Here is a 26833-nt window from a genome sequence, read left to right on the forward strand (position 1 = left end):
GGACAGTAAATACCAAATGGAGAGCGACATGGTAAAAGTACAAAACTCTACCTATTTTGCAAGCTACCAATAGCTGCCACCCGCCTCTAAGAGTCCAATATTCCATCAAACATGCCACAAAGAGCAAACACCGTCTGTATCAGGGTAAAACAAACAGCACTCAATTTCTGCAAGCATTCTTCCAAAGTTATTGCGCTAGATCAGATTGCCTCATCACCAGGGCCAGAGGCCATTTACACCATTTTTTCTTTTTATTTATTTTTATGTAACAGATGAAAGGATTACAGAAGGTTTTCTAGGCCAAATTTGGAATTAATGATGGGAAAATTCTTCTGCTAATCCCCCATCTCTCCCACTGCTAGCAGACTCCCAAGGCTGGAAGAAAACAACATCTCCTGGTACTCTGCCTTAACGTTGCTCATCAGCGCAAAAGGCCAGGCTGAGCGGGTTTGGGAAGGACACTCAGCTTTGCACAAGCTGTGAAACGTCAAGGACTGAGCTATACTGAAAATCTGAGTAAAGAACAACATAAGCCTGGAATTAGAACTTGGATGCATTGTAATGAAACAAAAGGAAGGGACTCATCTGCTCAGGGCAGATGTCTGCAAAGCAGCCACCTTCATCCGAGCCCAGGCTGCTTTGCCATCAGTGGGGAATCAAAAATGTCCCACCATATCCCCAGTATCCATGACAAAAATAAAGAGATTGCATAAACCTCTCCTTTTCCAGGGAGACCTTATCCTGGAGAAGAGAAGGCTATGGGGAGAACTTAGAGCAGCCTCCAGTACTGAAAGGGGCTCCAGGAAAGCTGAGGAGGGGCTCTTGGTTGAGGAGTGCAGGGATGGGATGAGGGGGAATGGTTTTGAGCTGCAGGAGGGTAGACTGAGATAAGAACTTGGGAAAAAATGTTTTGCAGTGAGGGTTAGGGAGGCACTGGCCCAAGGTGCCCAGAGAAGTGGTGGCTGCCCCATTCCTGCAGGTGTTCCAGGCCAGCTTGGATGGGGCTTTGAGTCCCCGTGATCCAGTGGGAGGTGTCCCTGTCCATGGCAGGGGGTGGAACCCGATGGGTTTTGAGGTCCCTTCCAACCCAAACCATTTCATGATTCCATGAGAAACAGGCTTGTCTAGGACATAACCTAAGGTGGAGGTGTCCGTCAGGCTGGGAGGATCCCACCTGAGTGATCCGTGTTGGGGTCTGCTGGCCATGGTGGAGGCTTGTGGAGATCAACCAGCAGCCAGACATTGCAGGGACATGGAGCTACACCAGGCTGGCATCATCCAGCCTGCCTGAGGAGAAGAACTGAACCCTCAGAGAGCACAGTGACTGCCACAGTCAGGCCTGTTCGCAGGATGCCCTCTTAGAAACCTGAAACATTCCTCGCAGCACTGCCTGTCATCCCACCAGTGCGGTACAAACAGACACTGCCCAGTAACTGCCCTTCCAAAAGCCAAGGTTAATCATTTTTCAGAGATGTAACAAACACAAAAGAATTCACACCTACCAACTCTATTGGAGAAGTAAACTTTGTGTAACAGATGGAGATGCCTCCAACACTTGTGCATCTGCAAACACACAGCTACCCCAACTGGCACACAAGGGAAAATGCCTCCAGCCACCTCGGAGAGCTGGGAATTGCAAACATCTCAGCTGACCAGAGTGGAGCTGTCAGAGAAGGAGACAGGCAGGGCTGAAGAACACGTTGCCGGGAAAGTGAGTTACTCAGCTCCCTAAAGGCTGTTTCATAAACTACCAGGCATCAGCAGCTACTGCTGAATAAAGCTGCATTTATTTGTAACGCCAGACAAGCTAAAGGCTCCTAATTAGTTGCACAAGGTTGGAACAGCCAAAGCAGGTCAAGGAACTGGAAGTCAAGCTTGATATGGGCAATTAGATGGAAAATCTGACACAAATAAAAAGAAATATTGACATAGCACTTAATGAAGATGAATTTCACCCGCCTCCCCACAACACAGACGATGTCATTATCACTCAGCAGTAGGAAGGAAAGAGATTTTGAATAAGGGGGAATCACAGGGCAGTTATCATAGAAACATCAAATCACAGAATGTTTTGTGTTGGAAGGGATCTTAAAGCCCACCCTGTTCTATGCCATGGGCAGGGACACCTTCCACTGCATCAGAGGTCTCATCAACCTGGTCTCATCCACCTGCCCATGTAACAGTGGCACGAGCCTGGCAGAGCACGGAGAGGTCTGTAGGTAGTTAAGCACAGGGCATAAAATGTGTAATGGGAAAGCAGTTCCTGGAAAATACTGCTAGAGATTTCAACTTCTCCAGTTTGACAGTAGCAATGAAATGCCTGACTATATTGCCTGGTATCCACAAACAAAAGGGATTGCATAAGGTCAGAGAAAATATGGGAGTCCTACTTGCTCAGTAGTGATGAAGCCAAGTGCCGAGTGATCCGGTTGTCTGCCTACAAGAGTCAGACTATTCCTCACCTTCTCCAGACTGCTCCAAGACCTACAAACGGCACACTGTGAATGGCTGGCAGGTTTTATTCTTGTGATTCTGGGACAGTGAGAAGCAGTGTGTGCAACGTAGTGTTCTCTCTTCCCCCAGGATCAGGTTGGATGGGGCTCTGAGCACCCTCATCAAGTTGAAGATGTCCCTGCTCGCTCCACGGGGCTTGGACTGGATGACCTTCATGGTCCCTTCCAACCTAAACCATTCTATGATTCTATGATCTGGCCTGCAGGCAGCAACAGGTAATCCTCACCACTTTTTATTCGGAGCACTTGAGAAAGTTTCTACCTTTTGAAAGAGTTGCCTGTAGCTTAGAACAAAGATCACATGAAGCCACTAAGAGTTTTGCTTTAGGCTGCATAGCTGTCTGTGAGAATGCAAGTCAAACAGAACAGGTATTCTTTGTAAGAAGGAAGGTTAAACACATTCCTGATCTCACAGATGTTTTGAGGCTTCACGGCTAGAGAAAGCCTGGCTTGGTCACGCAGAAATGTGACGGCACAATATACACTACCTTTAGGATCCCGAAAACATAAGGAGTTGAGGAATCTTCCCTACCCCCAACAGACAGAAATGGGACACAGATCAAGTATTTTCCTGATGAGAAACCAAAGTTTCACAGAGAATTAGTAAACATGCTCATGCTTCCCACTTGTTTTCCATTTAGAGTAAAAAAAACATTTAATCTGACTTTTTAAACAATGGTTAATAGAAGAAACTTGGGAAACGCAGGTTTCTAATTGAAAATGTCTTACTCTCACAATGCAGAGGATCACATTGTGACAAGAGCACTAAATCATAGAATCATTTGGTTGGAAAAGACCTTTGAGATTGAGTCCAATCATACCTGTCCACTACTAAACCACAGACTTGAGCACCTTGTCTGCCCACCTTTTAAACAGCTCCAGGGATAGGGAATCCCACTACCTCCCTGGGCAGCCTCTGCTAGGGCCTGAGAACCCCTTCAGTGAAGAAATTTTTCCTAATCTCCAATGTAAACGTCCCCTGGTGCAACTTGAGGCCATATCCTCTCATCCTCAGAGAAAAGACCAACATTCACCTCACCACAACCTCCTTTCAGACAGTTGTAGACAGTGAGGAGTTCTCCCTCAGTCTCCTTTTCCTCAGGCTAAACAATCCCAGGTCCCTGAGCTGCCTCTCATAAGGCTTGTGCTGAGCATCACTTCTCCCAGCTGCGCAAACCATTTCTTAACCACCTTAAGATTAATAAACAAAGACGTGTCCCAGCCATTTCATATCCCTCCTGCATCAAGCCATGTATGCAAGACAAACATGAGAAAGCCATCCTCTTACTCCACTCTCAGCTGGAGCAGAGCTCCTGAGCAGGATTTCATGTTTGGTGACTGTTAACATGGAAGCCCCTTCCCTCTGTGCAGGCGTGTGGAGAAATACAAGGGGGAAACCCACAGGTCCAGAGTGAAGTCGATGTAAGCGTGTCATTTATTAGCAAGTAAGGACATTACCTTCTCAGCAGTTAAGTACAAACCAACCCAAGGGTAAACCATATGGCTGGAATCTTTGTGCGAGGGAGCAGGCTGGCAAGGCTCCAGAGTTCTAATTGAACTATTACCGTGTCGTAAGAAATGGAAAAGTCATAGAGACTGGAGGATCAGCTCTCCTAGGGACAGCTGATGTCATGTGAACAATTAAGTGAGTAACAAAGCATATTTAACAGGAGAGAAATTCCACCATTTGGATACTGGCTTGTTTTAAAGAAAATAAGAGTCACAGAATCGCTTGCTTGGTAAAGACCTTCAAGATCACAAAGTCCAGATGTCCCTATCCAATACTAAACCATCCCTGAGCACCTCATCTGCCCATCTTTTGAACACCTTCAGGAATGGAGACTCCACCACCTCCTTGGGCAGCTGTGCCAGTGCCTGAGAACCCTCTCAGAGGAGAAATTTTTCCTAATATCCAATCTACACCTCCCCTGGTGCAACTTGAGCCCATTCCCTCTTGTCTTATCACTTGTTACTTTGGAGAATATTGCACTCCATTTGATCCTACACTGCATGCCATGAAACCTTCCAAATTTAACTCATCTGTAGCAAACAACACAATGCTGTTCCTGTAATCGCTGGCCCTGTGATCACTGCCACAAGACTTTTCCGTTTGGTTCATAAAGAAAGACACAGAATAAAACTGGTCAAGCGTGCCCAGAGAAGAGCAACAAAGCTGGTGAGGGGCTGGAGAACAAGTCTGATGAGGAGTGGCTGAGAGAGCTGGGGGTGTTTAGCCTGGAGAAGAGGAGGCTGAGGGGAGACCTTATTGCTCTCTACAACCACCTGAAAGGAGGTTGTGGAGAGGAGGGAGCTGGGCTCTTCTCCCAAGTGACAGAGGACAGGACAAGAGGGAACGGCCTCAAGCTCCGCCAGGGGAGGGTCAGGCTGGACATCAGGAAAAAATTTTTCACAGGAAGGGTCACTGGAATAGGCTGCCCAGGGAGGGGGTGGGGTCACCCTCCCTGGGTGTTTAAAGGACGGGTGGACGAGGTGCTGAGGAGCATGGTTTAGGGATTGTTAAGAATGGTTGGACTCCATGATCCAGTAGGTCCTTTCCTACCTAGTGATTCTGTGATTCTATGATTCTAAGTGAAAACCAGGAACAACAAAAGCCTACCGTAAAAACTGTCATAAAGCTGAAAAGTTGAGTAAAAAATTAATGTTGTGCTTTGTACAATCACCTATTTTTTCTTTCAATAGGCAGGCTTGACAAAAATACACCAAGTGTTCTCTGTTGGACATGCACTGCAGGGTATGCAGAGAAACATGATGAAACAACATCAAGAATGAAGAGATCACACCTGAACCTTTCCAGTTTTGTCATGTTATATTTCAGGCAGAAAGCAGTGCAGTTGTATGAGCAGTCAAAAAAATAAACTCACAATCTGATATAAAAGTGAGGCAAAATGAGTGTCGATGAATCTTGTTCTTACCATTCTGTTCATCCAGCTCATTCCCGATCTCCCGCCCCATTTGTTTTTGCCGGGATATGATTGAGGAGAGAGCATCAAGTCCAGCGTCTTGCTCTGCACACAAAAATACATAAGGTTACAAGAAATAAATGCCTGCTGTGCCAGGCCGGGTACAACAAAAGACACGGAAATGAAGAAAAAGGTTTATTCTGTGCTTAAAGAGTTAAAATGTGCTAAGAAAAACACACCAACAGAACGTGAAAATGAATCTGTAGGCAACAGCGCTCTCAAAATGATGTGAATGATGGGTAATTAATTTGTCTGCTCCGGCTGGGGCATTTCGCTGAGGGTTCCCTCCCCCGCCAAAAAAATCCAAGAATCCAATGTTGAGCTGTTACTCAACCCTAAATGTAGGAGATTTTCTGGCACGCACAGAGAACCCTGATTAGCCTTTTTAAATTTTCCAAGAAACTTTTAACATGAATAAAAGACAAACAGGTGACGCAAACGCCAAAGAATTCCAATAGATTTTTAAAGCTGCAAGAGGATACGGAGTGCATGGAAGAGAGCCTGAGAGAGAGGAAACAGTGGATGTGCTCCCACAGCTCTGCAGATGCTCCTTCATCCCCTCTGCTATCCCTCTTTGCAGGTATCACACAGTCTCTTGTGCAGCTCTCCTTGCCCAAAGCTGTCAAGAAGGGAGATGCTGGAGACTGGACTGGCCGTGGTCAGACAAACTGCAAAGCAGCGGTGCTGCATGGAGCAAGACAGGCAGCTGCCTGCAGTCCAGAAGCCAGAACCTGCATGACACAGGATGGCAGAACCCCTTCTCTTCACCAGGATGAAGGTCTGGCCCCAACACCTCTTTCACCCTCCCTGAGGGATCCTTGTAGCATAATCAATAACTGGAGCTTGAGGTTTCTCCTGGACCATCTCAGTCCATACCATGCTCCTCAACCATACCCTAAATGTTGCTTTACATGCAGACTGAAGCGGGCTTTATCTGAAGACTGATTTCATTTGACCACTTTCAATGCTTAAGTTGCATAAAATTACTTCATTCACCACCCGATGGCCTCAGGCTGAAGCTTTCCAACACTTCCAAAGTCAGAGATTCCTTATGGATGGTGAGGACCAAACTCTAAAGATGCATGTTTGACGAGCAAATTCTTACCTCATTCCAACTCAATAACACATCTAACGCACCACAGCCTGAAGAGCAGCAGAAACAACACTACTCAGTGCAGTTAATGAGATCTCCACTGCCAACCAAAACTAAGGGCAAAATCAGGGAAGCCCAGCAAGCCCTTTGAAAGCTTGATTTAAGATGCTTCCCATTAAGAATACTGCAAGCATAGTGCTGCTCCTGCAAATATGGAAAACAACCACCTGCAACTATGATGTTTGATGTCTCCAGATAATAGAACTCTAGCACAGGTTATTGCAGTGACTCTCTGAGGAGGGCTCCTCTCAGATGCTTATGAAACAGAAATACCTTCTACGAAATACCTTCTCATACCTTCTATGATCCTGCGCTGCTGCTGCCGGAGATCATCAAAGCCAAGCCCCCTGGTTTCTTCAGATTCTTCCAAGAGCCATGGGTTGGTTACACCTCGTTTGACCCCTCCTGTCATTAGGCTGGACCTGGAAATAACATCAGTAAATAATTCTCAACACAAACCCACTCAGTGTACAATTTGTGCTCACAAGACTGGCTGACAGAGAGAAAAACGAATGAATTTGCTGCACTTCATGGGATTCTCTGCAATTTAGAAGAAATTAGGCAAAGAGAATCCGACACTCTCCAATCACAAAGACATCTCGCAGGTTCCATAACACTGCCTAGAAGTGGTAAAGCAAGGAGAAAATTAATTTCGCAGAGAATTAAGCTACGTGGTGAAATGTATACGACATGGTGTATAAGATATTCATATTAAATAGTGTTTGCATATAGAACACCCAGCATTCAGAACTGCTACAGAAAGAACAGGGTTACAGGGAATATCCATATTATCCATGTATTTGCTATTGTGATCAACACACAAACTCATCAAAGCACTGAGGTACAGCCTGAAAGCTTCCAACAGTAAAAGGATTGACATATGAAGAAAGATGCAAATCAGATGAGACTGCTCATCCTCTGCAATCCTGACCAAACCTAAAAGGGAACATTCCTGCTCCACGGGAACTGTAGGTGGAAGCTGCACAGCTACTCCTGCATTCCCAGGCTGGCATCAACGCATACAAGCAGGCAGACACATGCGTTCTTCAATGCAGGAGCAATCAGCTTACAGGCTTTCTTCTAGAAGTATAATGACCCAAGGTTGCTTGTGTTACAGATGCTTCCCTGGCTACAGCGGAAAACAAGGTTTTCACGTCCAGGACACATAAATTCAAGCAGTAAAATGAAATGTCACTGAAATATTTTTCTCAATAGCAAATTTCTGGTTTCTGCGTTTCAGCTTTTTACTGGTTTCTCCTACAAAAAAAAACACGAGATGACAGAGTGCGAGCCACATGAACCCAACACTGCAACTCAGATTTGGGGTAAAAGGCACTGTAAGAGCATTTCCTCAAGAGTGGAACAGAAGAGAGAGTTGTGGCTTTCTTTTCAGTCCGTATTTTATTCTTCTTTTACCTTTGCTCTGTTGTTTCCCAAAGCTCTTCCACAAAAAAAAAAACAGTAAAGGGTATTTTTAGGATCCCTCAAATCCTCAAGATTTTTCAATTACACTAAGATCTAAATTAGTTCCTTACTTCTTCATTTCTAATGAGTCCGAGTCCCCTCTCTATCAGACTCACTGTAGCACTGGATAGTGCACACGTATGCTCAAAATCATTCTGTGGTCGAAACCCTGCACTCAAAACAGCCAAACTCTATTCAAGTGTCCGTGAAGCTCAGAGTCCCCATATTCAACTGATACAGAGTTCAGCCCTGCAGAGGGGTGAGGGACTCTTCCAGCCCTTGGGTATCCAAGCAAAACCCAGAATCTGAGAGAGTTTCTTGAGGAATTCTGGTGAGCTAGAGACATCTCCTGGCCGTGAGAAGAATCAGCACTACTGAAAATTCACTGCTCTTCACCACGGCAGTTTTAGGGCATCCATAACTGACGCCCTCGTCTGTGCCCACGGCTGCACCCTTCAGCTCGCGTTCACAGCCAGGTAAGTTCAAGAGCACTCACCTCCTGCTCACTTCCAGTTCTAACATATTCACTGAATCATGGAATGGATTGGGTTGGAAGGACCTCAAAGCCCATCCAGTTCCATCCCTGCCATGCGCAGCGACACTTCCCACTGGTCAGGGTCTCAAAGCCCCATCCAACCTGGCCTTGAACCCCTCCAGGGATGGGGCAGCCACCACTGCTCTGGGCAGCCTGGGCCAGGGCCTCCCCACCCTCACAGCAAAACATTTCTTCCTGAGATCTCACCTAAACCTCCCCTCTTGCAGCTGAAAAACGTTCCCGCTCATCCTGTCCCTGCACTCCCTGATCAAGAGCCCCTCCCCAGCTTTCCTGCAGGCCCCACATTCATTCAGCTCCAGCTCAAGACAACGTACTTGTCAGAATCCAGAAATAAATAATAGACTTTTTTTGCAACAGGACGGAAATGCCTCGTTGTGAATTCCAAGGCCTCACTTAACCATCCTGATGATGCCAGACCACCACTCCTGAGCAGGACCCGAGCAGCCCCACTCTGTCGATGACCAGCTGGCCATCATAGGTCATGCACAGTATCTGAAATGGAGCAACTGGGATCCTTCTGTATTCCAGTCCTTAAAAGACATATGCCTTTATCAAGGTAGGGAATCAAGCTTGATCTGACAAAGATACACATGCCTGAAATATAGTTTTGACCATTACCTGGTGCTCTCCATTGCTCTGGGGGATTAAACACCCTTGTATTGCCTGGGCTCACAGAAACTGCTGCCAGGTTCACAACTTAAACACGATGGAAGCCTTCTGAAGATGCAAAGATCATCCCAGTCCACCCAACTCTGCAGTTCAATTAGCAAGCACACAAAAGCCAGAGTTGCAACACCTGACAAAACTACTTAAACAAAGTAAATGGAACATAAAGCTCTTTGCTTGCTAAAAGAGCACAAATATTCCTGCCTGTTAAAAAAAAAAAAATCCAAGGCAAGCAAATCTGAAATCATTTGCACTGCTTGCTCCCCCCTAATAACGTGCCCCATTCTTGTAGGTTGGGTCATGACAACCGGTCTGCTCGTTACAATAATCTTTTTGACATGTTTGGTAACTACCTTCCCACACAACACAGCGTAACTTCCGACTTCCTCTGATTTCCCCCCTGTTTGGCTTTGGTGGTGTGAAGATTAAAGCTTATCCAATTAGCCACCCACTGCCTCCACCACGTTAATCACGCAAACCTTTGAGACCGTCACAGAGCAGTGGAGTGTGCGGATAGCTTTTGATTATAGGAGCAGATTTAACTAATTACAAGGCTTAGCAATGCACCCAAGTATAAAAGATGATGGGGTTTAAAATCAGAGAGCTCTGTCACTGCTTAACAAGGGAGGGCTTATCTCCCAGAGGGCATTGTTTCAGCATCGTCCTTATACAGCTCCCCAAGTAACTCAGATTAGTCACCCAGCACTTGCTTGAGACCGAGGCCACACAGCACGGCTTACGGCTTCAGAAGGCTGATCAGCAAGACTGAGCGTTAAACAAAATCTGGGTCATATGACAATTGGTTGCATGATCGCTTGAACATTCCTTTAACGATACAGTGATATGGGGGGGCTCTTTGAAACACCCAGCGCACCTTGGCTGGGCTTCCCAGGTCAACTCCGAGGCGACAGTGAAGGAGCGGGGGTATTCTCTCACTTACGGTTTCAGTGTTCACACTGGCAGTGTAGTCTAGGAAGCTCCAAGCTAGTAAATAAAACAAGTATAATTTTAACACGCCAAACAAAATCTCTCTCACCTCTAAAAACCCAGAAAAAGACACAGGAGCAGAAGCACCTCCAAGTTCCAAATTCCCTTCCTAAGGGGAGACTTCCCCACAAGAACCACTCCCAACTGGAAGTCTACAGAAGGGGCAGCATTCCCTGAGCTGGCAGAGGGTTTCCTGGCTCCACCAGCACAAGAACCCAGACGAGCTTTTCTCATGTTCACAGGAATGCTGTGTTGCTCCTGACACCACTCACTTGTGGTTCCATGACCTGGTTCCACTGGCTTCCAAGACTGGAAGCTGCAAGAACCAGCAACCAGGCAGGATGCTGGACAGCTGATTTGCAGAATACAGCTTTGCAGCACCTCCAGGATCACCGACGCCTGTCCACAACACACGAACGGCACCTTCTGCACTCGCACTGTGACTCTCAATAACCTTGTGCTCTGCAGCAGCACAAGGCGAGCACCAGGCTGGAAGGTTGTCTGCTCCGTTGCACAGGCACACTTATCTTGGAATAACACATACCCTCGGAATGCCGTGTGTCTGAGTGGTGGGGCTGGGGCAAGAAACTACATGAAGAAGATACCCTAACACCAGGGAAAGCATCCCCAGGGAAGTTACCAGTATAACCACATCCACACTCACATTTTATTTTGCAGCAGTCTCACCCTCCCATGCCAACCCTCACAATACACACTGCAATAAACATTCCATCAGAGATTAATCATGCTATAAAATATTGCCATCTGCCTTCTACATCATCCCGGACTTCCTGTGCAAGAATGGGCATTGCACAATACTAAAAATAAAAAAGCTTTTACATCCTCATTGACACAGTCTCCTCTACAGCCCACTTGTTCTCCTTGAGGCAAGAGAATTGTAAGAAAGAAGAATTCTTTCTAGAAAGAATCGTGGAACGGTTTGGATTGGAAGGGAACTCAAAGCCCATCCAGTTCCAACCCCCTGCCATGGGCAGGGACACCTCCCACTGCATCAGGGGGCTCAAAGCCCCATCCAACCTGGCCTGGAACACCTCCAGGGATGGGGCAGCCACCACTGCTCTGGGCAACCTGGGCCAGGGCCTCCCCACCCTCACAGAAAAACATTTCTTCCTAAGATCTCTCATCTCAATCTCCCCTCTTGCAGCTCAAAACCGTTCCCCCTCATCCTATCCCTACAATCTCTGATCAAAAGCCCCTCCTCAGCTTTCCTGGAGCCCCTTTCAGTACTGGAAGCTGCTCTAAGGTTTCCCCAGAGCGTTCTCTTCTCCAGGCTTAACAGCCCCAACTCTCTCAGCCTGTCCTCACATGAGAGGTGCTTCAGCCTTTGGATCATCTCCCTGACTTCCTCTGGACTTGCTCCAAGAGCTCCATGTCCTTCCTGTGCTGAGTATTCCAGAACTGGACACAGGACTCCAGGTGGGGTCTCAGCAGAGCAGAGGGTCAGAATCCCCTCCCCAACCTGCTGGTCCCACTGGTTTGGATGCAGCCCAGGACACCGTTGGCTTTCTGGGCCTGCAATCACACGCTGCTTGCTCATGTTGAGCTTCTCGTCCACCAGCCCCCACCTCCTCAGGGCTGCTCCCAATCCACTCACCACCCAGCCTGTATTTGTGCTTGAGATTGCCCTGACCCAGGTGCATCCCTTATAATTACAGAGAAAATGTGAAGGGACAAATCTGTTCCTGTGAGACTATTTGTTCTGTTCACAAAATGACCCACAACTCCATGACCTGCAACTCGCTATCTGCACCCAAGGCAACACACTGCCTGCTCAGTGCCATCCCAAGGCCTTTGGGATAAGACATGTCATTAAGTTCATGTCTGAACCTCTGTTCTGTGTGGCATCTGAGCTCTGCCTGACCACCCACAACAGGAACAGAAGCCACCAGGCAGGTTTCAGCTTGGCATCTTCTCCCTGCAGACCCAGCAAGCCCACACCACGAAGAACAGAGACACTGCTGGTACAGAAAAAAACTTGGGTAGGAACCTTCCGGGAGAGCTGCGCAAACTCAGGAGGCAAAACACAAAGCATGAGGTCAGCCTTGGAAGCTGCCTTCCTACCGCATTTTTTCCTGAGGCTAATGAGTGATGAGCTTCAACCACAGGCACGATGTGAAGCATGATGCCTAAAATGATGAGGTTTGACTTTTTGCTGTTGTGTTTAAAAATTCGTGCTTTGCTATTCCTTATAAATCCAGGTATATGCTTATGAGAAAGATGCACAGTCCTGACTTCAGCGAAGTCCTTATGAAACCTCTGGTATGTTCTGAAGAGTGAGAGATGCAAGCTGTCCCCTGGACACAGACCAAACCAAGGAGAATTCACCATCTTACTAGAATCTTCCTCAAATTTGCAGTGGGCACAACCACCCTTGGCTTTTGGCGTCAGCTGAACAGGCACTGTACCTGCCGCTTGCACAAGGACACACTCGTGCCTGCAGACGCTGTAACCCACAGAGCTTGACACTGTAACTCCCAGGTGACAAGCAGGATGATGGGACACAGTGTAGTGGATTGAGGAGGGTGTGGAGACAATCATGACCATGTTGGCTCATGACTGCGCGGCCACAGACATTCATCCTGGAAAATTCTGCCCAGACCCTAGATTTGATCTCAAGACTCAAGCTTCAGGTGTCCTCAAGGATGGGTTTGCAAACAGACAATTCACCTCTTCTTCCACTCTTCCCATCAATCTCCTAGACACAAGGCTAATCACACTTGACATCCCAATGCCGGAGGTGCAGCCAGGAGGGCTTCCAGCAGTAACTGCTTGGCAGGAAGGAAAGTAGGAAGGAGTTTTAAAGGCACCTAAACAACTATTTTTCATATTATTTTTCAAAGAGCATTCACTCCTCCATCAACTGCAGCCAGGTTTGCAAAAGCATTTGAGCACCTAATGACTGATAGAGTCAAGTCGGGCACTCGCTGCCTACCTGGCATTAGCAAAATGCCTGTTGGGAATGAGACCTAAATGCCCTCCATCTGACAGAAAAGTATTTAAGCAGGCAAAATGATAACTAAATTACCCAGAGTAGCTGTGACTCATGGTATTTTGTGTCCCACAGATTTCTGCATTTTGGGGAAATTTGAAGAGAAACCAAGACCGGCAGTTAAAACACCATTTATTTATTGACCAGAGATACACGCTGACCACCCAGTCAGACCGGAGCAGGAACATTCTTCATTCCTTTGCCTCCCCAAATGTTTAAAGACTCACAAAACTGTGATATTGAGATTTCCAGAAGGTCAACATTTCTAGTTGCTTTTTTCACTTCTTGCTTTCACATGGTGTGAAACCACGGAGATTTCTACTCCGTTAAATCTCTGTTAGGATAACCTGCGTGGATCTCTTTGCAAGGAGAAAAGAGGGGAAAAGATACTGAAACTGCCTATTGAAAAGCAATTAAACTGGTGCTCAAGCAGAGTCACGTAAACAGCACCACCTTTCCCCTGGAAAATTCCAGTTGCATCTTAATTAAGGCCGACAACGCCGGAAAGGAAACTAATGCTATCCCGAAGTACTGCAGTGTCCTGCCCCACGTTCTGGCCCAGGTTGTCAGTTAGGATAAATACCAAGAGCATTAAGGCACTGTACTGCACAATCAGGAACAGCTTTACAGCCGTTTTCAAAGGATGTAAAACTCACTGAATGGTGACCAAGTATAAACGAAGATTAATTCTAGTAAAACCTTCACAGTTACAGGCCACAGGGACAATAAATATGTGATCAGTGGTGCAAGAAGGTTAATGAAAGGAAAGACTGCTGGTAAGAAAGCCTTCTGAAAATGTGTGCTGTCACATCGGCGATGGATTAGATATGGAAAACCAATACAAAACCAGAAAGAGGTGTCACTGCTAGGACTTAATCAAACAACTTGGGCTGATTTTTCTAATGCAGTGGGAAAATCAGACTTTGAGACTGCAGGCAGTGAGGAGTGGCCTTTGCCACCAACTGAAATCCAAAGGAGGCTGTGCGAAAGTCTGGAAACATTTCAGAAAAACCCAGGGCTGCAAATAGCAACTTAACTCTCCCAGCAGCTGCTGCCTTCACAGAATCACGGAATGCTTTGAGTTAGAAGGGACCTCAAAGCCCATCCAGTTCCAAACTTCTGCCATGGGCAGGGACACTTCCCACTGGATGAGCGAGCTCAAAGCCCCATCCAACCTGGCCTTGAACACCTCCAGGGATGGGGCAGCCACCACTGCTCTGGGCAGCCTGGGACAGGGACTCCCCACGCTCACAGCAAAACATTTCTTCCTCAGATCTCATCTCAATCTCCCTTCTTGCAGCTCAAAACTGTTCCCTCTCATCCTGTCCCTGCATTCCCTGATCAAGAGCCCCTCCTCAGCTTTCCTGGAGCCCCTTTCACTACTGGAGGCTGCTCTAAGGTCTCCTTGAAGCCTTCTCTTCTCCAGGCTGAACAACCCCAACTCACTCAGCTTGTCCTTATATGGGACGTGCTCCAGCCCTCGGATCATCTCTGTGGCCTCCTCTGGACCTGCTCTAACAGAGTGACCTTCTGTCCCTCCACATTACATGGCAGGCAGGGTAGAAAGCTCCCTTCCTACTCATGTACATGCAGGCCAGGCTCAGGCAAGAGAGAAAGCTTTGAGAGCCTGGCACAAGATTCAGGCCTTGGCTACATCCCTGCTCGCACCATTGAAACAAGACCTACAAGGGAGAATATGGAGGGGGTGTGAATTCACCACGCAGAGAATAGTTGGCAGAGTTTTACCCATTTTTAATTAAAGAAGTTGAAAGAGAACTATAAAACTCCAAGCCTTGCAACACTAGAAAATAAATAGAGTCTCTGATGTTATCTTGGGCTGGAAAATACTGGTTTCCCTGATCATTTCGAAGGGAGTTCAAAATCATGATGGGATTTTGATGTTTTCCTCCTGTTTGCCTCAACACCTTCCTGCCAGGGCAGCTCTGGGTGAACCCTCAGCCTCTGCTCCACAGCGGGAACCAACAGCCACATCTGCCGCACTGCAGCAGGGAACGGCGCACTCCAGAGGGTCTGTGTGGAGCAGGCAGAATACAGTGCCTTCCTACACCATGGGAGGGCTCTTGATCAGGGAATGCAGAGACAGGACAATGGGGAACAGTTTTCGGCTGCAAGAGGGGAGACTGAGATGAGATTTTAGGGAGAAATGTTTGGCTGCGAGGGTGGGGAGGCCCTGGCCCAGGCTGCCCAGAGCAGTGGTGGCTGCGCCATCCCTGGAGGGGTTCAAGGCCAGGTTGGATGGGGCTTGGAGCAACCTGATCCAGTGGGAGATGTCCCTGCCCATGGCAGGGGGGGGTGGGACTGGATGGGCTTTGAGGTCCCTTCCAACCCAAACCATTCAGTGACTCTATGATCACCAGGCCCCACAGTCAGTTGTTTTTCCCGTGTTTCAGTTGACTCGGCAACAGATGTAAAAGGCAGCACCAATGCATCGACTGGATTTGCACTGCACTCTGGAAAACACTAAGCCTGGAACTAATGGGTAAGATCAAAGTCCACAGTTCTACCATCCACAGGAGGAGCTGCACTGACAACCTCTCGTGATGCAAAGACAACAAACCCCATTCTGGAACACACTCTTTGGCTGTACCAAACACCACCCAGGAGAACAAAAGCAAGCAGGAGCCAACCTCTACACCACGTTACTGAAAAGGCCCTCAGAAAACCACACAGGAATACAGGAAAAGAGCAGTTAGACTTCAAGGATCTCTTATATCTGCTCCCAGATAAACAATGCAAACAAGCTCGAAAAAACATACCTTAATTTGAACAGTTATGGTAGAACACAACGCTCTCACTGGCACCAATTCTTTAGTATACAACAGCTTCAAAACTGCCTCTGCCACTTTCAAGAGCACAGCATGAAAAAGGACTGGTTCTCGAAGAAAAGCAGCAAAAAAAGGAAAGGAGGTTGTGGTGAGGTGGGTGCTGGTGTCTTTTCCCAAGTAACAAGTGACAGAATGAGAGGAAATGGCTTCAAGTTGCACCAGGGGAGGTTCAGATTGGATATTAGGAAAAATTCCTTTACTGACAGAGTGGTGAAGCCCCAGCAGAGGCTGCCCAGGGCAGCTGGGGAGTCTCCAGCCCTGGAGGGGTTCAAAAAGTGTGTGGCTGTGGCACCTTGGGAACACGGTTTAGTAGGCACGGTGAGGCTGGGCTGATGGTTGGACTGGATGAGCTGAGAGGGCTTTTCCAACGTTATTGATTCCATGATTCCATGAAAAAGGCACAGGCATTCCTTCAAAGGGGTGAGGAGTTAAAAGCAGATGAAGCTTTGTTCTGTTCTGAGAGCTGATATACTCCAGAAAGCTGAGAAGCTTTTCCAGGAGGGCTCTAACACTCTCCCCCAGACAGGTAATCTTGCAGGCGTGGATAAAGCACAAGACTTGTGCATTTGCTACAGAAAAGGTCTGGTGAATATTGTGCACTGAAAAATACTTCCGCTGAGAAGCACAAGGTAGAAAATTTAAATAACCCCTATTTCCATCACATGCCCGCACTGGAGAAGCTCTGACACGTGCTCCTCAGGAGCAGATCTCACAGCACCACAGGGTAGCAGAGGTGAGCTCAGCCCCACCGTGTGACCCAGCCCACACAGGCAGCATTGTGTGGGGCTGACAGGGCAGAGCGTGGCCCCTCGTGTGACCCACAGCCTGGGAACGTCTGCACCCGCTGCATTAAGCGCTTCCCCCAGTACAATCGGCGCCTGCGCCCGAGGGCTGTCATTCATAGAAAACCTCTGAGAATGTACGTTCACTTTTTGAAAAATACGAGGCTTTTAAAACAAGTTTTAGCAATTACCATCTCCACTCGAGAGTTATTTCATGCAAGCTCTGCAAACTCAGAGCCTACAGCTCCACTTCTCTTCTGCACTGTTCTGCAGATCAGATTACCTGAATCCACAGAAGAAAAAGTCATAAGAGTGAATGCAACTACCTGCACCGGAATTTAGTCAAAACAGTCACTTGGTGCCCTGCGTGGGGCCAGGAGACAGGGAAGTCGCACTCTGTGATAACCTGGCTTTTCATATTTGCAGGAATGTTGGCTCAGGGCTAAGAGAGATCAAAGCACATCACCCAGTGAATCCTGAAGGTACGCCACAAGTTGTCCCTCAACACATGTCACTTCCATTCTGATGTACCATGGTGCTAATCCTCTACTAAGAGAGATGCTCTGATGCCCATCAGCTTGCAGAGGCAGGGGGAAATGGCAGCTTCATTTTGTTGTCTGTTGCCTGGCTGCCAGCTTAGGAAGAAGACTTATTTACTGCCACCCTTCGTCTCGCTCCCCTCCTGCAATTAATTCTTCGGGCAATTTAAACACATTGAAAGAAAAAGGAGTCTCAAAGAAAACCCAACTGTTACAACAGAGATGAAAAGGCAGAGCTCCAGGCCTGACCCAGGACACTCTCTCTTGACCAGTGAGAATGTCACTAAAAACAGAGGGAAGAAAGAAGAATGAGAAGAAAAGAGAGGCTTGGTTATGTATTTGAATGGGGAAAGGAAGGAGAAGTGTAACAAGTTCACAGGAATTGCTGCGTTCTGCTGCTCAGCAAGCATTTTTAACTTGGTATTTTGGTGAGCCATCAAAGCTGAGGGATGTAAAGCAGCGCAAGGAGCTCCTCAGCACGACACATGCATGCTTGGGCAGAAACCAGAGCCACCGAACACCCTGGAGTACAGCTAAGGAGAGCAAATACTCCCAAGTGGAATCCCATAGCCAAAAGCTGGTGCTGACTCAACTGGAAACAGCTAAAATTCAAAAGGCCATTAGCAAAGCACTAGGAACAACCCACCCCTCCTCGTTCCACTGCACACGCAGTCTGCAGGGCTGCGACACCTGCAGGAACAGATGGCTTTTAAAAATTCTGCACCAAATGTGGTTTCTATGGGATGGACGCAGCGCCCCAGTGACTCCCACCAAACCCAACTCACTCACTGCTCATGATTCATTAACTTAGGCATGAGGCTTGACTTCCACCCTTCAGGAAAAGGCTCTGTCTTTGCCTGATCCAACACAGGCATCAGGGATGGATTCTAAGAACCTGTCAGAAGCGACAAATACAGCTCATTCCATTGGGAAGGGGCCGTATGAAAAGTGTGTAGGAGCAGCACAATGTGCAGGCTAGAGACCAGAATTCTTTTTCCCAGCTGCGAAGGACACCAACATGGAAATTAAAACACATTCCAGTTGCTGACTGGAATGAAATACATTCCCTGCTGACTGCTACACAATGTGATCACCAGGGACTGCCTGAAGCTTAAGTCACATCCTGACATTTCCTTTCCAGACCTCATACAGTGGCACCCACCAGTCCAACACAGTGACTGACTTCTGGATCACTTTGTCGGCATTACCTCCTCCCAACACCTCCCCATTCCCTCCTCCTCCCCAGCTCTGTAGACAGACACGATACCATCACTAAGAAAAGCACATGAACCTTATGAAACGAAACCATTGTCTGCTCCATGCAGAGGTAAAAAGAGTTCAATGGATTGGTTTAACATCACCTTCAGACACAACCAGAGCACACTGTTCTGTTGTGGTGGCAACATCATACCTTATCACATCTGGTTCTGGGCCTTCATTCCTGTAAGACGCCTGAAGCTGCTTTTGCCGTGTGAGGAGGTCATCCACCAAATTCTGCCGCCTGTCCCCCTCCAGCTGCGTGCTGATGGCATTGCGTTAAGGACCAGAATTAAAAACAATGGGAAAATTCTACTTTTTTTATATAAAATAAGAACTGTTATACATTCCTAATATAAATCAGACCTCCAGATCATCAAGATTAACTAGAGTAGCTATTTTAACCCAAGAGAAGGCTGTAAAACCTAAGACAAGGATGGGTAACACATTTCTGAATGAAACGTTGTTATTCTAAATGTGTCTCTGAAGCTTACATATTTCAGAGAAAAAGCTTCAAGCAGTGACCACAGGAACCTTCAGGTCATCACCTCAAGATACTAACAGAACTGGAGGGCTACTTACTGACAAATTACCAGAAGTATTACAAATAATACGTCCTCCTCCAAAAATCAACATAATTCTTCTGTCATTTATTACTATAAAGTCCTACGCAGTGGATTTCTGTAACACAGGATCATGGAATGGTATGGGTTGGAAGTGACCTCAACGCCCATCCAGTTCCACCCTCTTGCCATGGACAAGGACACCTCCTACTGGATCTGGTTGCTCCAAGCCCCATTCAACCTGGCCTTGAACACCTCCAGGAATGGAGCAGCCACCACTGCTCTGGGCAACCTAGGAAAGGGACTCCCCACGCTCACAGCAAAACATTTCTTCCTAAGCTCTCACCTCAATCTCCCCTCTTGCAGCTCAAAATCGTTCTCCCTTGTCCTATCCCCGCAATCCCTGATCAAGAGCCCCTCCCCAGCTTTCCTGGAGCCCCTTTCAGTACTGGAAGCTGCTCTAACGTCTCCATGCAGCCTTTTATTCTCTAGGCTGAACAACCCAAACTCTCTCAGCCTGTTCTCATACAGGAGGTGTTCCAGCCCTCGGATCACCTCCGTGGCCTCTCCTGGACACGTTCCAACAGCTCCATGTCCCTCCTGTGCTGAGGACTCCAGCTTAAAGTATTGAACAACAGCACGGACAAGTTTTAGCAGCAAAGTCTTCTAAAAATGGAACAAGGGGAAAACCCTACCCGTGTGGCAGAGCAATCAGAGAAGATTTTCCACCCTCTCCCACAATACAAAAGGTCAGTGAGTTGATGTTTACGTAGATACATTTGATGTGTTGATACAGCCCGAAGCAGTAACTCCTTCAGCTGATTGATCTTCTCACCCAGGTTCTGCAACGACGATCTGATAATCACATTGAGCTGAAGGGGAAGAGAGAGATTGGGTTTTCAGTCTGATTTATACTTGCATAAAATCTAAAACTACTCTGTGGAGGCAGCAATGTGTGTCACTGCAGCTGTACTGGAGTGCAGGACTCCGCTCTGAACCTGCCTCAGAGCAGCAGCAGGATCGACACCGTTCACTGCTCTGGGCTGCTTACAAAACAATGAGGCAAAGAGCACGCATTCCACAAACACAACTCTAGCCTATAATATGGAGGGCCTGTTTTCCCGTCTTTATAAACACACCGTGTTGTGTCGGCAAAATATTTCAGCACATTTGAATATTTTCCACTCAGTTCTTCCCTCTGATCTTTAACACAAACACAGGCACCAACTTCTTCTGTCACCAGGTTTCTTTTCTAGCTCTTAGGATTAGAGGGAAGGTTGCTACAGGTTCAGACATTCTCTCTACTAAACTCCTCCAGTCTTTAAACTAAAGACCCCAAAGAAATTCCGATTTCTTCCCTTTCCCGACCCTGTCCCACAAATGACCTGGCCCGAGACGCAGACGCGTCTGTTCTCACTAAAAATACAGTTAAGTCGTTCCCATTCTTGCTCCAAGCAAGCCTGAGGTTTCCAGCAACTCTCCTCCTTTCTCTTCACTCCTTCCCAAGTGAGGCTGACATTATCCTCCAGGCTTTTCTTCCTTAAATGTCTTTTCTTTTCATCCCAGTTATGCAGAACATATCGGGAAAAGACACTGTAACGGCAGTTAACTATGCAAGTCATCTTCATTAAGCCTGGATGTGCTTTGCATTTACAAGACATCAGCCCCACCTTGGGGTTTAACAGGCAGCAACCTCAGCTGCTCTGTGCGATGCTCCAGTAACAGAGAAGGAATATCTGCTTTGGCTCATTCCTGAAGACATGGAGGCAGCAGCAGCCGCCAGCATCTCACAGAGCAGCCACCGTGCTGCAGGGATCCTGTCTACAGCAAAACTGTGCAGGGATGGGGCAGGAGAGCCCCCAAAACCTCAAAAGTATCAGGAGTTCAAAGCTCTCTGAGTGCTCTACAACCCCGCTGAACACAGTGACAGAGAGCAGCCACAACTGCGCTGCGGCGGCCTTAAGAGCACACAGCCAAAATCCACCTGCAGCAGCCCTACGCAACGGTGACGTGCCCAAAGCCAGGCTCAGGGAGAAGTGGTTTTAGGGAAGTTCAAGCACCGCACATCCTCAGGCTCTGCAATTGGGTGATAAAGGGTCCTTTCATTTCCCATGTACTCTAGACATAAGGAAGGATTTCTAGACATAAGGAAGAATTTCTCCACCATGAGAGTGTTGAGGCGCTGGAATGGGTTGCCCAGGGAAGCTGTTGCTGCCCCATCCCTGGAGGTGTTCAAGGTCAGGTTGGATGTGGCTTTGGGCAGCCTGATCTAGTGGGAGATGTCCCTGCCCACGGCAGGGGGGTTGGAACTGGATGATCGTTAAGGTCCCTTCCAACCCAAACTATTCTATGATTCTATGACTCTATGTCCAGATAAAGAACGCTGTGTTTCACTGACCCAGGCGGCACCTACCACACAGCTGCCCATTGCTACTCCAGCCAGGAACCGAGGAGCTGTAACAACAGATTTCACTGCCATTAGAGGAAAACGGAAAAAGAAAGGAAGTTTTAAGACCAGTTCAGCAGAGCAGAGTTCACAGACACTGAGTGCTGGCTTCAAATCCTTCCCTACAGGATGTTTTTTTTTTCCCCCAGTTTAAATTGCGTGCTCTATTTTTTGCTACGCAATAAGTTGCTCTAGTCACACTAATGGCAAAATACTATAAAAATAAAACCTTGTTTACATCCTCCCCACCTGGCAAATACTGTACAATGAGTTTTTCCTCCGTTAAAACGTTCAGGAGTCACGGAGCAGAGGGCCGCTCAGCCGTGGAACATGCGTTTCTGTTATGAAAACAAATCTCTCATTGTTGGAAACGTGTTTATAGTAGAATCAAACACCACGGAATATTCATCTTTAACTGTTAGTGGATTAAAGGGAAATTGCACTTGGAAAACATGGGACATGGAACAAATGATTTTATGAAGAAATCAGTCAACCATGTAATGTTTCCCTAAAACACAATTCAGGAGAGGGATGGTGCAAGACGAGGCTGTGCTGGGGATTTTTAGAACATGTCACAGATTGCAGTGATGCAAACAGAGAACTTTGTCCTCTATAAATACAGGTGGATTAAGCAGTGACCTCTTTATTGGTTTTCTATTGCTTGAGTGTATCTGTACAATTCTAACACTTCATCATTCGAAAGCAGGGAGCTGAATCACCACTGCTATGCCCTCCTCTCAGTCCTACAGACAGAGAAAACACCTCTCAAGTACCACTTATTTCAGCCTTCTGACACCCCTTGTCCACCCCTGCCAGGTCTGAATCGGTCATTACACAGCAGGGACAAAGCCTACCCCATTCTCCTCAACATTTCACCAAAGGAGACATTTAAAAAATGACGTTTTGTTTCAAAAGCTATTTTTATTTTATATTTACTTATTTAAAGCTATTTTACATTTATTCCAGCAAAGAGACTGCCAAAGAACATTCAGTGGTTGTGCATCCCAGTACAGCCTTACTATAAAGAGGAGCAGAGTCTGCAAAATAAACCATTCTGTGACTTTTTAATTATGCAAATGGTTACAAAAGACCAACTCAAGGGCTCACACACATTTTGATCCTAATGCAGTCAAGGGAGAAGTTAAAGGCAGGATCCTACGCGCACACAACTGAGGCGGCTCCTGTGCTCCTTGAAGGGAAGGACAAGGCTTTCAATCCTGAAGAACACAGCCTCCCGAGAGCCTTTTTATTCTCTTTTAAACAGGAAGTATGAAAAGGGGAAGAACATCCTGCCCCTGGATAAGCTCTAGCTTCTGCTGATCATGCATATTTAACTCTGCTCTTATACTTTGTTAGAAATGTAGCTTATAAAGGTCACAAAATTCTTATTTCATCTGATCTACAGCCACTACAGTACAGAAACAAGCCAGCTTTGTGGGAAGAAAATATGTATTCAATATCTACAAAGGAGCTGACAGGCACCCCACCGCTTCCTCAACTCACAGTCTCTGAACACAGCTCTGTTCCTGGCAGTGACTCCCCCAGCTTCTCCCTGTCTCTCTTTGTAAACACCAGCATTATTACACGCAAAAAGGATTCAGTACTGTGAAATCCAAGACTATTTTTGTGACATTGAAAAGCTACTCTTCATTTAGAGAGTATATTCTCGTTCTCTTTACAGAGCCTTAAGGAACGCACTGCTAATATTGGGTCTCTGCCATTAAACACAGCTTGCAGCCCACAGGCGCCGACTAGCAGCGCCAACAGCCTGAGCCAGACCGGTGGTGGATACTCAGCCCCCACAGTGATGCCACCACCCTGACCCAAACCCTGAACCTGACCCCTAAACCCTGACCCTAACACCCTTAACCGTGACCCTGACCCCTTAACCCTGACCCCCAAGCCTTGGCCCTGGCCCTAACACTCAAATCCTGACCTAACAACCAACCCTTGCCCCCAAACCCCCTTACATCCAAACCTTGACCCCCAACTCTGCCCCCAAAATCCTGATCTCAACCCACACTCTGACTCCCAAAACCTGACCCCAACCCTACCACACAATCCCCTAAACCCTGATTCTCAAACTCTAACCTAAACTCTGAGCTCGGCCCCCAAGCCCTGACCCCCAAACCTTAACCCTGACCCGCAAACCTTAAACCTGGCCACAAACTCTGACGCTGACCCACAAACTTTAAACCTGAACCTAACCCTAACTCCTAAACCTTAACCCTGACTCTAATCCTGATCTCCAAACCTTAACCCTAAGCCAAACACTGACCCCCAAACCATAACCCTGACCACAAACTGATACTGACCCACAAACTTTAAATCTGAACCTAACCCTGACCCCCAAACCTTAACTCTGACCCCCAAACCTTAACTCTGACCCCCAAACCTTAATGCTGACTCTAACCCTAACCCCCAAACATGAACCTTTACCCAAACCCTGACCCCCATCCCCCAGCTGCAGCCCACATCCAGCTGGACATGCTGCTCCCACAGCTCCATCCCTTGACCACCACTCGGAGCGTGGACCCCACTGCCACCCGTGTCACCCATTGTGGCCGCACCTTGGCTGCGCTCTCCCCGTTGCGCTCGTGCCGGTGTCGCTCCCGGATCTTCTCGGCGATCTCCTGAGCCAGCTGGGAGGTGGTGTCGTACAGCGAGAGCCTGCGGACAGACACGGCCGCACCTCAGACCAGCCCGCAGCACGGAGCGGGCCAGCCCAGAGCCCTGCGGGCCCCGGAACCAACAGGATCCAGTAGCGACGGGGCTCGGAGAACGGCCAGAGCCTGGGACAGCCGGGGCTCTGTTCACAAAGGCTTGCAGCTATAGGACGAGGGGCAATGGGTATAAACTGGAGAGAGGCAGGTTTAGATTAGATATAAGGAAGAATTTCTTTACCATGAGAGTGGTGAGGCCCTGGCCCAGGTTGCCCAAGGAAGCTGTGGCTGCCCCATCCCTGGAGGCGTCCAAGGCCAGGCTGGATGGGCCTTGGGCAGCCTGAACCAGTGGGAGGTGTCCCTGCCCATGGCAGGGGGTGGCACTGGATGGGCTTTGAGGTCCCTTCCGACCCAAACTATTCTATGATTCTACCGCGGGGGTCTGGGACCGCCGGGGCGACCGAGCAGTCCGGGACGGGGAGGGGGCGCGGGGAGGGGCGGGGGGGGATCCTGGGGGTCCCGGCTCAGCACTCACCACGGGTCCGGAGCCATCGCAGCCGCCGCCCGGAAGAACCCGCGTTTCCGGTCGCGCCGCTGCGGACGGCGGCCGCCGAGGGACAAACCGCGCCGCGCGCAGCCTGGCGGGGGATTGAAAGGTGCTGGGGTTCAGGGGTGGCGAGGATTTGGGTGCATGGGTGCGGGGTGAAGGGGTGCAGGGGCGCAGGGATTCAGAGGTGCAAGGTTTGGGGTGTGGGGGTGCAGGGATTCAGGGAGAAAGGTGAAGGGATGCAGGTATTGAGGAGTGAAGGGATTTGGGTGCAGGGATTCAGGAGTGCAGGGATGAAGGGATGCAGAGGTGCATGGGGTCGGGGTTGCAGGGATTCAAAGACACAGGGGTGAAATGGCGCAGGGATTCAGGGGCGCAGAGATTCAGGGATGCGTGGTTTTGGGTGCAAGGGTGCAGGGATTCAAGAGGGTAGGGGTGCATGGATGTAGCGTTGGAGGGATTCATGGGCACAGGAGTGAAGGGATGCAGGGATTCAAGGGTGCAGAGATGCAGGTTGCAGGGATTGAGCACAACAACCCTATGCAGTGCTACAGACTAGGAGAAGTCTGGCTAGAAAGCTGCCTGCAGGAGAAGGACCTGGGGGTGTTGGTTGACAGCAACTGAACATGAGCCAGCAGTGTGCCCAGGGGGCCAAGAAGGCCAATGGCATCTTGGCTTGGATCAGAAAATGTTTGACCAGCAGATCCAGGGAGGTGATTCTCCCTCTGCACTCGGCACTGGTGAGACCGCACCTTGAATACTGTGTTCAGTTCTGGGCCCCTCACCACAAGAAGGATGTTGAGGCTCTGGAGTGTGTCCAGAGAAGAGCAACGAAGCTGGTGAGGGGCTGGAGAACAAGTCTTACGAGGAGCGGCTGAGAGAGCTGGGGTTGTTTAGCCTGGAGAAGAGGAGGCTGAGGGGAGACCTTATTGCTCTCTACAACTGCCTGAAAGGAGGTTGTGGAGAGGAGGGAGCTGGGCTCTTCTCCCCAGTGACAGGGGACAGGACAAGGGGAATGGCCTGAAGCTCCGCCAGGGGAGGTTCAGGCTGGACATCAGGAAAAATTTTTTCACGGAAAGGGTCATTGGGCCCTGGCAGAGGCTGCACAGGGAGGGGGAGGAGCCACCTTCCCTGGAGGTGTTTAAAGGACCGGTGGATGAGGTGCTGAGGGGCATGATTTAGGGATTGTTAAGAATGGTTGGACTCCATGATCCAGTAGGTCCTTTCCTACCTAGTGATTCAGGGCTCCAGGAATTCGGGGCACAGATATTCAGGTTTGCATGGGTGAGGGATTCAGGAGGGCACGGATGCAGGGCTGCAGGTATTTGGGGGTGTGCAGTGCAGAGATACAGCATGAATGGATTCAGGGGTGAATGGATACAGGGTGCAGGTGCAGGGTGTACAGCGCAGGCTGCAGGGGTGTAGAGTACCACAATGCAGGGTGCAAAGCTGCTGTTGGCCCCAGCTTTGCCCTGGCCCCAGCCCTCCCGATGGCCCTGCCCATGGCCCAGCTTTCCTCAGTGCCTGGTAGCAGTGGTGGGGCTGCTGCCCTCCCAAGCTGCCCACTCCGCCAAGGCGCTGGGGCTGTGGGACCAGGCCAGTGGAGGCTGGAAGGAGGGGCATAGCCCTCACAAGCATGACATGACTGAAACCCCTTGTCCGCAGCCACATTTCCCACCCGCCACTTCCCTGTTGCACTGCATCTGGTGTACAGCCAGGCCCCCTCGGACACCTCTGTCATGTCCTGGGCTCTGCTGCAATCCCCGAAGTATTCATTCCTGTTCCTAAAGCCCAGGAGGAATTTGCGATTTTTGCAGCAATGCTGCTGCTCTGAGAGGGACAGGGGCTTGTGTGTCAGGC

At 48.5% G+C, this 26833-nt stretch overlaps 1 protein-coding gene across 4 annotated transcripts in view; it reads right to left on the reverse strand.

The window, feature by feature from the left end:
• Positions 1-25023, reverse strand: part of STX8 (syntaxin 8) — a 122494-nt gene extending 97471 nt beyond the window's left edge. For all 4 annotated transcript variants that reach the window (XR_008452905.1, XM_054083564.1, XM_054083565.1 and 1 more), the window contains exons 1-6: positions 24962-25023; positions 24334-24433; positions 20095-20189; positions 18909-19019; positions 6945-7069; positions 5447-5539 (exon numbers count right to left, since the gene is read on the reverse strand). Coding sequence is in view for 3 of the 4 variants with exons in the window: in XM_054083564.1 (XP_053939539.1) it covers positions 5447-5539; positions 6945-7069; positions 18909-19019; positions 20095-20189; positions 24334-24433; positions 24962-24978 (541 nt within the window). In the remaining variant the exon portion in view is untranslated. The remainder of the gene's footprint in view (positions 1-5446; positions 5540-6944; positions 7070-18908; positions 19020-20094; positions 20190-24333; positions 24434-24961) is intronic.
• Between the last annotated feature and the right edge of the window lie 1810 nt (positions 25024-26833).

This window comes from Cuculus canorus, chromosome 18 (assembly GCF_017976375.1).
Source record: "Cuculus canorus isolate bCucCan1 chromosome 18, bCucCan1.pri, whole genome shotgun sequence".
Classification (NCBI taxonomy): domain Eukaryota; kingdom Metazoa; phylum Chordata; class Aves; order Cuculiformes; family Cuculidae; genus Cuculus; species Cuculus canorus.